General features: G+C 41.0%; 1 protein-coding gene across 1 annotated transcript in view; it reads left to right on the forward strand.

Moving 5' to 3' along the window:
- The first annotated feature begins 6,552 nt into the window (after positions 1-6,552).
- LOC110315449 (cytochrome P450 2G1) overlaps positions 6,553-11,876 on the forward strand; it is a 10,021-nt gene continuing 4,697 nt past the window's right edge. The window contains exons 1-4 of the mRNA XM_021189505.1: positions 6,553-6,732; positions 7,317-7,479; positions 10,463-10,623; positions 10,995-11,171. Coding sequence (XP_021045164.1) covers positions 6,553-6,732; positions 7,317-7,479; positions 10,463-10,623; positions 10,995-11,171 — 681 coding nt within the window. The remainder of the gene's footprint in view (positions 6,733-7,316; positions 7,480-10,462; positions 10,624-10,994; positions 11,172-11,876) is intronic.

Here is an 11,876-nt window from a genome sequence, read left to right on the forward strand (position 1 = left end):
GATGCTATGGTATGCTGGCAAAAAGGGGCCTATCATGACTGCCCTCTGAAAGACCCAACAAGCAGCTGAAAGAGTCAGGTGCAGATATTTACACCCAACCAATGGACAGAAGCTTCATGTTTGAATTAGGGAAAAGCTGGAAGAAGCTGAGGAGGGCTACCCTATAGGAGGATCAGCAGTCTCAACTAACCTGTACCACCAAGAAAACTCAGACATTGAGCCACCAACCAGGCAGCATACACAAGCTATGATATAAGCCCCCAACACACATATACAGCAGAGGACTGCTGGGTCTGGACTCAGTCTCAGAAGATGCACCTAACCCTCAAGAGACTGGAGGCCCCAGGGAGTGGGGAGGTCTGGTGAAGTAGGGGTGGGGGTGGGGACATTCTTTTGAAGACAGGGGTCAGGGAGAGGATATATGGGATGTGGAACACTCAGAGAGAGGACTGGGAGGTGGATAAAGTCTGAACTGTATAAAAAGATTAAAAAATAAATAGATAGATAGATAGATAGATAGATAGATAGATAGATAGATAGATAGATAAAAGAAATCAGGCATGCCTCCAGATCCATGTAACCAAGGCAGTCCCCCCAAACTCCCACACTTCTACAGAAAACTCTGGTCTGTGTCAAGTTGATAGTTGAAGCTAACTAGGGAACAGGGGTGCTGAAATCATCATCACTTCTCTTTAATTTTCTTCTAGTTGTGAGTTCAAGTCTGCCTTCTACTCCTGAATATCAATCAACAGGAGAGCTGTATGAAGGATGACTTCTCTAGGTCCATTCTGGTCTAACTGGGTAGACTAGACACAGCTAGCACCATGCACATCCACTCATACTTCCTTACCACAACCATAGCAGAATTAATAGACTATACCTGGGGGAGGGGGGTGCGTGTGCATGCGTATGTATGTGTGTTGGGGATGATCATTAAAAAGAGGCAACACAAAAGTAAGAATCAAGAAAGGGAAACTAGAGCTTGGTGTCTACCTTATGAAAAACATCTTAGGACATGAGATGAGAGTTCTGTTTTATTTTTCTTTCTGAGACTATACAACCTCAATTAATATTATGTATTAGAAATCCATTCATTTTTCCTGTGATTTTGTGGTTTCATTTTTCTTTCAGAGAGGAACAGGATTTGACTTCATGTACATAGTGGATTGTCATTATCCATTCACGTTGTACATTGTACATTGGTTTCATTTCCTTACTACCTTTGTGTGTCTGTGAGCTATATAAATAATGACATATAGGCTTGTTAATATTTTAAAGCTTAGACCTTAGCTGAGCTGCCTCTCTGCCACTCATACCAGAGTAACCCTGGCTCTACGTCGTGCTGTGTGACTGGGTTTATCTCTCCGCTGCACTCTGATTTGTCTACCTCTGTGTCCTCTGGCAAATTTCCTCCTCTGATTTCCTCTCCTACAGACCCTCTCTCTGCCCAAAAGATCTTCCTGCCCAGCTATTGGCCATCAGCTTTTTATTGCAGCCATATGATCCAGCAATTTCACCCCTGGGCATCTGCCCAGCAAACAGATACAATCAGATACAATTCTAGATTACCTTAGACAGGTGAGGAAGAATGAAGATTTACAAAATATGAGACTGGTGATGGGTCATAGAAATAACAATACCAAAATCCAGCTAGCATATATTTTAGCTCTCTGCCAAAAGCTATACAGGGACATGTCTTCACACAAGGTACCCCAACAATAGTGACTAGAGCAGCAATGAACATGGAAGTACAAGTATCTCTATGGTAAGCTTTGGGGTTCGCTGAGCAGATGCCTGTGGGTAAAATAGCTGGGCCGTATGGCAGTTTTAGTTTTCATTGTTGTTGTTTTGTTTTGTTTTGTTTTGTTTTGTTTTTGAGAAACCTCCAAAACAATTTCTATGATGCATGCATGTATATATGTAAGCGAATGTACACACATGTGTGTACGATAGGGTGTAGAAGGGAGATGAAGAAAGAGTAATATTAGGAGATGAGGAAGGACAGAATACAGCTAAAAGACATTTGAATCCTGAAAGAGGATGTAAAGCTGATTGCTTTTCTGATTTCTATAGAAAGATCTCCTACAGCAGACCCAAGACAAAGAAAGTGACATTCAGTCTGCCTAGAATTCCCACCCCTTCTCCTGGACACAGGACACCTCAGCTTAGCCAACTAAACCTTCCTCATTTTCTCTGCTGAGTTCTCTTTATATTGCCCCAGGCAGGCCCTAAATCCTGCTTACCTGATGAGATTACCAGTATGTGGGCCATGTCTGACTCCAGCTCCATTCTCAGAACTTGCAGATAAATAAAATGGACTCCATTTCCAAATGTGAGAACCCAGACTCCTGAGAAGAGTGTCAGATCCATGTGATGGTGCCCATTAGACAGAGAAAGAGAACAATAGCCTGTGACTTTAAGAACAGGAAAGAAAATTTTGCAGATATTTGGCACAAAAGTGCTGGAAACTTTATTTATATTCTTAAGGACAGTAAATGCTAGGCGGTATCTCTAATGGTGACTCTTATCCAGGCAGGGTTTGGAGGGGCTGTCTGCTACTTAGACATGAAGTTAGGATAAATCAACCTAATCTAATCTTACATCATTATTTGTATCTAGAATAGATGAGAATTTGTATGAAATCCTATAAAAATTAGTTTATTTCTTTTATAGTACTTTATTGAATACTTATACATGACTATGTGATTCTAACAAATCCATACCCATTGCCCACCCTTCAATTCCTCTCCTATGCCCCTGCCACTTTTCCTCCCAGTTTCTCTCTCTCTCTCTCTCTCTCTCTCTCTCTCTCTCTCTCTCTCTCTCTCTCTTGAGTGCACGCACATACACACACACACACACACACAAACACACACACACACACACAAAGTCCATTTGGTATTGCCCAAATGTACATAGGTGTGGGATGATCTACTGGAGCTAGGGCAGCCTCTCAGGGTCTGCACCCCTGCAGAAAACTGACTCTCTTCCAGTAGCCATCAATTACCAATAGCTCTTCAGGTAAGGATGGAACTTTATAGGACACCACACACATACACACACACACACACACACACACACACACACACACACATCCATGGTGGCATTAGAGCTGGCTTGATTTTGTGCAAGCTTTCTGCCTGAAGTCCTAGCCATTGTGAGCTTATGAGTACATCTATGTCATGTCTAGAAAACACTCTTTCACTGCACACATGTACCCTGCCTGGCTCTTTCCCCTCTTCTGTCATGATTCCTGAGTCTTGAGTATGTGTATGTGTGATATAGTTGTCCCATTTAAATCTGAGCATTCCACAGTCTCTTATTAACTTTATATTGATTGGTTGTGGACCTCTGTATTAACTGCTATCTACTACCAAAAAAAAGTTTATTTGATGAAGGTCAAGAGAGGCACTAGTCTATGGGTATAAAGATAAAAACTTAATGGATCACTTATTACAATTACTATGGACATTTAGCGGAAAGACAGCATCAGGTTCTCTTCTATGACCTATATCTTAGCTAATAATAGGGGTTTGACCGAGTTAATGGTGCCACGCATAAGTTTCATCCTGTGAAGTGGCTTTAAATCTAATCAAAAGTGGTTGGTTACCCCCTTAACATTTGTCCCAGTATTGCAGCAGTGAGCATATCTTGGCAGGTTGTTTTGGCCAAGAGTTTACAGCTGAAGAAAACTATTAATTACCTTTCTCCCTAATAGCATGCATGGAATCTTCTAAACCTATGAAAAATAATCAATAGGACTGAAACTTCTAGGCAGTACCAACTTAGTACCTGTATGTCCTGTAACTCATAGATACAGTGCAGTAGGAAGTGGAAGAAGCCCTGAATGAGTTTGTATTGTTGATGTGAGCACATCACATGCACCAAAGCCTCAGATGCGTGGAAAATTGGCAAAGCTTTTATCTATATGGCACAGGCTTGAAATTGGTTAAAATTTTCTTCCCTTGGTCAACATATGAGTATTTATGCAAAACTGATCAGTATGTACAAAAGCTGGTAACAACAGCTGCCTACTCCTGGTTGCTTATAGCCTAAGACAGCTCACTCACACAGAGACCTTCCACAGAGACTAGATAAACCCTCCCCTGTGCTATACATAAGGAACACACTAAGGTTCTGAGTTGCAGCCATATTAGGTGCAGCTCCATCATAGCATGCACACCCCACCTGACTCCAGCTTTCTGTGTGTTTGTATGTATACCTGTCCTTTCTTCATTGCCTTGCCTCCCCTAATCAGGATTCAACACCTGAGACATATGGGTCAAGATACAATGTCTTCAGTTACAGGGTCATACAGTTACTCTTGAAAAGGATAACCAAGGCAATGGTAATAAACTGCAATGTTTGGGATAGTCTAGAACACCACTGACAAGAACTCCAAAGAGGTAACTCATACCTGTCATTCTTTATGCTTTGTTTTGATAGCCTATGGTGTCTGGGGAGGCACTGCCCCTCTAATATAGGGTACTCTGTTTAGATCTCCTTCTGTACTGTATATGTGTTAGCATAATGTTTTCAACCATCTGTAGCTTACTTTCAATGCAATCCTAAATTTTCAACCTTTTGATTTCTTTCTTTTCTCTCTCTCTTCCTCTTTCCTTCCTTTCTTTCTTCCTTTCTTTCTTACTTCACCACAAACTAAAAGATGAACAGAATGATCCACTCCAGTAGTTTGAAACAGTAAAAATAACTGTATTCCTATTTGACAGAGGGTGAAATTGAAGCCTCTGAATAGATGGCTTCCAGTGAATAAAAATGGCTAAAACTCAAACCCAGATAGTCCCTAAATGTTTGAACTCAATAACTGCCAAGGACTGGACTCAGTCAGTCCCTCAATTGGCAGAAGAATCAGGGTTTCAGTAATCAGGCAAGCAAGAAGGCAGCTCAGATGACAGACATGGACACAGAAAAAGTGCTGTATCTCAATGTAATTTCTCAAAGTGACCATCAGATTTTTAATACAGAAGAAAATAGGGAAGTTAGGTAACACACCAGCCAAGGTACAATGAGGTTACCAGATGCTTAATGACTCTTACACAAAATGGAGGAATGCATACATAAAGACTGGCAGGAACTAGGCAATAAAACAACTAAGACAAAGTCAGCTCTATCTAAGGTCAGTTATATTCATAGAGGCCAGGTGTGGGGTCTTTACACTCCCAGGGCAAGGGCTTTCATGCCCAAGCCATAGTTCAAATTAGGAAGTTCTGCTCTAGCTAACCTTCTCATGAATAATGCAATACTCTAGTTCCTCCTCAAACCATAGCATGATCTACTTCCTAAACCACTGTAATTCCTGTATATGGGAGTGACTCAGCTTTTATTCTAAGTGATTGTGTGAGGGACTTTCTACTAATAAGTAATGTAGTCTGCCATACATAACTATAATAAGAATTCTAAACTTACTTTGTTAAACTTGCCCTGAGATTTCTAACTCTATTTAGTAGATAGTAATGCCGGATTTCTTTCACTATCTCTCTTACAATACTAGAGGTAATTTTAAATGTTACTGAATAGGTAACATTCTTACTGAATTCCAAGCCCAGGGTTGGCTCAAGGACTACCTAGGACATTAGTGAAGGCCAGGAAGCAAAATTCAATTTTGATTAGGTATTTGGCAAGTCATTGCTTGGAGGCACCTATGATAAAACAATACTGAAAGAAAGCACACAGATCCTTCACCGACTAATGAAAGGATAAGTTTGGAGCATTCATTTTACGGGATGTCAAGGCTCCAGGAGACAAAGTTTCTGTGAAACTTTCCACCTCAGGACTGCATCCAAGCTTTCCAGCCTGTCACGAAGTCACTACTGGAGTGGGTTTGACAAATCACCAATGTTTGGTTGTTTCTCAATCGTCTAGTGAGCAGTGCCAAGGAATTGAAGTTGAATTCGAAATTCGAGTGAACCAGGGGACTTCAGGCAATTACCACTCCAGAGTTCACCTGGGTTCTCTGATGCTTTATTCCAAGAGAGCTAAGGGTTCAAAGCTGGAACAGAGTAAAAATGACAAATATGTAAAATAATCATCATCACTTTTATCAAAGACATTCAGAAAGAGAAAAGTCTCAGGACTGGGTGGGTACTGTTTGCATAACATCCTTGGACTTGCTAAACTGAGGAATGAAACATCTTGCCCCTGGCATTCCTTGGGCAGGTGGAGGTATTCCTCCTAAAGCAAAAAACAAAAGTCTAAGAGAGGAAGGTTCACACAGCAGGATAATGTAGGAAAGTCTGTAGATTAAGAAGATAACCTATAAACAGATGCCACAAAGACTATGAAGCTGAGGGACAGGTGGGAAAGTTGAACTATGAAGAAAGGAGATAGGGTTTTCATGCATGAAATCAATATACCTCTGCGCAGGTGAGATATTACATAACTCCACACCTACCAAGCAATTTGTTTATTGATGGCATAATACTGGTGGGAAAATTTGACTCTCACAGGATTCAGATTTCAGTATAAGTTGATCTCCTAGAAGCTATTTAGGAAAGCTCTGGATCCCAGGACACAAGCCCTCAACTTGGCACCATGGCGCTAGGAGGAGCCTTCAGCATCTTTATGGCACTTTGCTTATCTTGCCTGCTCATCCTGATTGCTTGGAAGAGGACCAGTAAGGGAGGAAAGCTGCCCCCTGGCCCCACACCAATACCATTTTTGGGGAACTTCTTACAAATCCGCATTGATGCCACATTTCAGTCCTTCCAGAAGGTTAGTGTGTCCATTTCTTCTTATAGTGATGAAGGCCACAGATGGCACAGTTGAGGTGACACAGAAACTCAACACTTCTAAACGCAGATTCAGAAACAAACTTTAGGAAACATAAGATTCCGAAATTACAGGATCTTAAAAGCAAGGGGGAAAAATTCTTAGAAATCTTAGAAGCTAGACAGAGTCTCCTTTTTCTCAGGACATTAGCTCATGACATAAGGATTAGGGGGAACCTCATTTCTTTAAGCATAACTTTCATATTCAAATTGTCTTAGAATTTTAAGATGCCAGAAACCTAGCATTTCAAAGAGCATAGCTGTAGATCCCAGAGTTCAGCTACTCTGAACCCATTATTATATAAACAAAACTAAGATGTACAAAATTAGGGATATTTGCTGTCTAGATCACAGGAGTCGTTCTGTGTTTTTGTTTTTGTTTTTTTCCCCCAGTAGCCCTTCCAAGCTCAGGACCTTCCTCTACTCTACCTTTTTATTCTCCTAGAATCTCTGCCCTCTACAATGTCCTGACACGGCTCTACCATACTCCAATTTACTCCTTCCTTCAGTATCTTTCTTCACTCTCAGCTCCAGAAAAAATATGGCTCTGTGTTCACCGTGTACTTCGGTCCAAGGCCAGTGGTTATCTTATGTGGACATGAGGCAGTGAAGGAGGCCCTGGTGGACCAGGCAGATGACTTCAGTGGCCGTGGTGAAATGCCTACACTAGAGAAGAACTTCCAAGGTTATGGTAAGTAGCATCAATAACAACAGAAATTACTGCCATGGACTCAGTGTGTTCAAGGTTCTCTGATAAGTGACTCAGGACAATCTCCTACACTGACTCCCTTGAGAAGGCTGTGACTGCTCTGCTAATTTTGGAAGAGCAAACATTGATGATGAGAAAGGTTAGATAGTGTCGCACAGTATGTTTGAGGGCAGCTTTGTTTTTAAACTCTATTAATTGGACTCTATACTGCCTGTTGTGCTATTTTTATTCTTTTAATGAATTGCTATGTGATATCATTTGTGTACCCTCCCAAAACATTCATAACCAAGCTTAGTTCTTATCTGCCCAGATGTATATGCATATCTGCCACAAGAATATGTTCCTATTTGCCCATATGCATATGCACATGTGTATATAATACAAATATTTCTTATCTAGTATTATCCATGAATTCACTCATACTTGCCTTCAAATGAAAGAAGAGTCACCTCCCTCTTTTCATCTACCTATCATCTATCATCTACCTATCTATCTGTTTTTTATATCAATACACACTTTCTCAGTTCTGCTCATTTGTCCATAAATCCACCAAAATATATTCATTTTCCTTTGTATGAAAACATCCTATTATTCATATATTCAATGTTCTATTTATCCATGAATCCACACATTGTTCTATTCACACAATGAACTTTATATCATTCACACACCTATTAATCTTTCTATCCAGTCACTCTTCTATCCACCCATCTATTTATTATCCACCTTTTCTTCCGGCCACTCTCTGTTCATCTTAATCCCTCTATCCCCTAACACTTTACTCAGCCATTTACTCTTTCAACCTCATAGACAGACAGAAAGACAAACAGACAGAAAAACAGACAAACAGACCAAAAGACATTTACCCACCCATTCATCACACTATACATCATTACAGCCCAGAGCACTGGTTGCTCATCTTGGTGACCTAAGTTTGATTTCCAGCACTCGGGCTCACGACCATCTGTAGCTCCAGTTTCCACTCTTCATTTCATTTATCAATATATTCTAAAATGGTCTTATTAAATTTCCAAGCAGTTCATCAATCCTTCCATCAGGTGATTTCTACTATAGTCTTCATGCAAGGTTACTCTTTTTTTATATAGGTGCATTAATGTGAGCTTCTGTGTCCACACATATATGTGTTTTTTTTTAAATCCATCCAAACCCAGAAAATAGAGTTAATATTTCCATTGAAGGGATATTCTATATGGCATTTATCCTTACCTCATGGCATTAAACATGAATGTAAGTCAATCACAGCTNGNTATCCTGTAAGAAAACTTTCTTGCTGTCCCTGACTATTCCTAGCCTTATTCCCTATTCCTTCAGTCTTGAATGATTTGGAAAGAATCTTGATTTCTCATTGAGTATTGAACTGCTTGTGGACGTTGTACATCGTGGTGCGCACTAGGCTCCGCACCACGATGTACAACGTCCACAAGCAGTACAACCTGGATCCTTTGCAAGAGCCATCAGTGCTCTTAACCACAAAGCAGCCTCACCAGCTCCTCAGGTGTTTTGTTTTGTTTTCCCAAATGTGTCCTTTGTTATTTTCCATCCACCACACACTTACGTAACAGTGACAAAATATCATGTTAAACGTCTCTACTACTTCTTGAGTGCTTATTCTAGACTGGAAGCCATGCCAGGCATTTTACATGCAATCATCATATTGAATGCTCACAGATCAACTGGGAGATTTCCAAACCAGGTTGCAGTTTGGAAAACCTAGACTCAGATATGATAATGAGGCACTCATACATACCCATAGGCAGCAGACATAGAGCTCTGTGCCGACACTGTGTAATTGCCTGCCCTTCCTCACTTGTGAAGACTCTGCTTGTGGACGTTGTACATCGTGGTGCGGAGCCTAGTGCGCACCACGATGTACAACGTCCACAAGCAGTAATAGATAATACATCTGAGACCTAGTGAAATATTTTCTTTTTCACATATGTTTATGTTTGATGTGTGCATGTGTGTGTGTATGTTGGCATGTATGGGTGCACATGTATGCACATGTACTTGCACATGTGTTTGGAGGCCAGAGGTTGACTTCAGATGTGTTCCTTAATCCTTCTCACTTCTTTTTACTGATTAATTCATAGATTATCACTGTACCCAGAGCTCATCAATACCACAAATCTAGCTAGCCAGCTTTCCCCAGAGGACGTCTGACTCCATCTCTCAAGTNCTAAATCAGAAACAGGTTGCTACACTTTTTTTTAAAAGGTCCACCTTCTTATTTGGGTGCTCAGGATTCTAACTCCAATCTAAAAGGTTATAAGGCAAATGAATTTTCTTTTTCACCAGTCCCTGAAAGAATTTTTCAATAAGCTAAATGGATTTTTTTTTAGTAGACCTCAACTGAATTCAGGGTTTCTTTTTAAAATTATGTTATTACTATGTTATGGGTACAGATGTTTCACATGTACTGTGCACCATATGCACTCCTGATATGCCAGAAGCCAGAAGATTCTTCAAATTGGAGTTACAGATGGTTCTGAGCTGTTGAGTGGGTGCTGGGATTACAACCTGGATCCTTTGCAAGAGCAGTCAGTGCTCTTAACCACATAACAGCCTCTCCAGCTCCTCGGGTGTTTTGTGTTTTGTTTTGTTTTGTTTTCCCAAATGTATCCTTTGTTATTTTCCATCCACCACACACTTAGGTAACAGTGACAAAATATTATGTTAAACTTCTCTACTACTTCTTGAGTGCTTATTCTAGACTGGAAGCCATGCCAGGCATTTTACATGCAATCATCATATTGANTGCTCACAGATCAACTGGGAGATTTCCAAACCAGGTTGCAGTTTGGAAAACCTAGACTCAGATATGATAATGAGGCACTCATACATACCCATAGGCAGCAGACATAGAGCTCTGTGCCGACACTGTGTAATTGCCTGCCCTTCCTCACTTGTGAAGACTGTCTACAACATAGTCAGTTTCCATCCCTAGGAGCTCCCATAGATCCCACCTTCTACCTGAGCCGCACTGTGTCCAACGTCATCTGTTCCGTGGTCTTCGGAAAACGCTTCGACTATCAGGACCAGCGTTTCCAGAGCCTCATGAAGATGATCAATGAGAGCTTTGTGGAGATGAGCATGCCCTGGGCACAGGTGCTTACTAGTCACTACNCAACTCCCTACACACCCTTCATTCTCAAAGCAAGCATATTAACATACTTTGCCTAACCCTCCCCACTTTATCCCTTGCAGTCACTTAAAATTTATCCAAGTATTCAAGAAGCAAACAGTAACACCCAAATCTCAGGCCCAACAGTAGATGATTTAGTGAAATAGGGTGTCTGTGTAGCTCAGGCTGGCCTTGAACTGCTGATCCTCCTGCTCAGGCTCCCTTGTGCTGGAATTAAGAGTGTGTCCTAGCTCCAGCCACAGGCTTTGAGCCCAGCTCAATGACATTAGAACTTTGCTCATTTGGTCCCTGATGTCCATAACTGACATGTGCCCCCTTTGCCTCTGCTCTGCAGTTATATGATATGTACTGGGGAGTCATGCAGTATTTTCCAGGAAGACACAACTACCTCTACAACTTGATAGAAGAGCTTAAGGACTTCATNGCATCCAGGGTCAAGATCAATGAAGCATCCTTTGACCCCTCAAACCCTAGGGACTTCATAGATTGCTTTCTCATCAAGATGCACCAGGTACCTCTTCCCCTTACACTGGTCTTTCTGTCTTCTGAAACATTCATTCTTGCCATATCAAAACCATCTACAACTGTGTGAAGGAAACAAGAGAAAGTACTGTTTCATGTAGTTTATTTTGATCTCTAGAAAAAATATAGAAACTATAGAAATGTAAGCCTCTTAGCCGGGTAGTGGTGGCACACATCTTTAATCCCAGTACTTGGGAGGGAGAGGCAAGCAGATTTCTGAGTTCGAGGCCAGCCTGGTTTACAAAATGAGTTCCAGGACAGCCAGGGCTACACAGAGAAACCCTGTCTCAAAAAACAAAAACAAAAACAAACAAAAGAAATGTAAGCCTCTTGCACCTTTAAAATAAACTCCCTTAAAAGTAATAAAATCAGATTTATTTTAGCATGTGCTATATATTTGTCGGGATTCTCTAGAGCAGTGGTTTTCACCCTTCCTAATATTGTAACCCTTTCATAGGGGTCTTCATGTTGTGGTGACCCCTAACCCTAGATTGCCTCATTTCTACTTCTTAAGTGTAATTTTGTTACTGTGATGAGTTGTGACTTAAATATTTGATATGTGACACCTGTTTGGGTTGTGACCCACAGGTAAAGAACCACTGCTCTAAAAGAACAGAACTAACTCTCTCTCTCTCTCTCTCTCTCTCTCTCTCTCTCTCTCTCTCTCTCTCTCTGTGTGTGTGTGTGTGTGTGT

This window comes from Mus pahari, unplaced genomic scaffold, assembly GCF_900095145.1.
Source record: "Mus pahari unplaced genomic scaffold, PAHARI_EIJ_v1.1 scaffold_8801_1, whole genome shotgun sequence".
Taxonomy (NCBI): domain Eukaryota; kingdom Metazoa; phylum Chordata; class Mammalia; order Rodentia; family Muridae; genus Mus; species Mus pahari.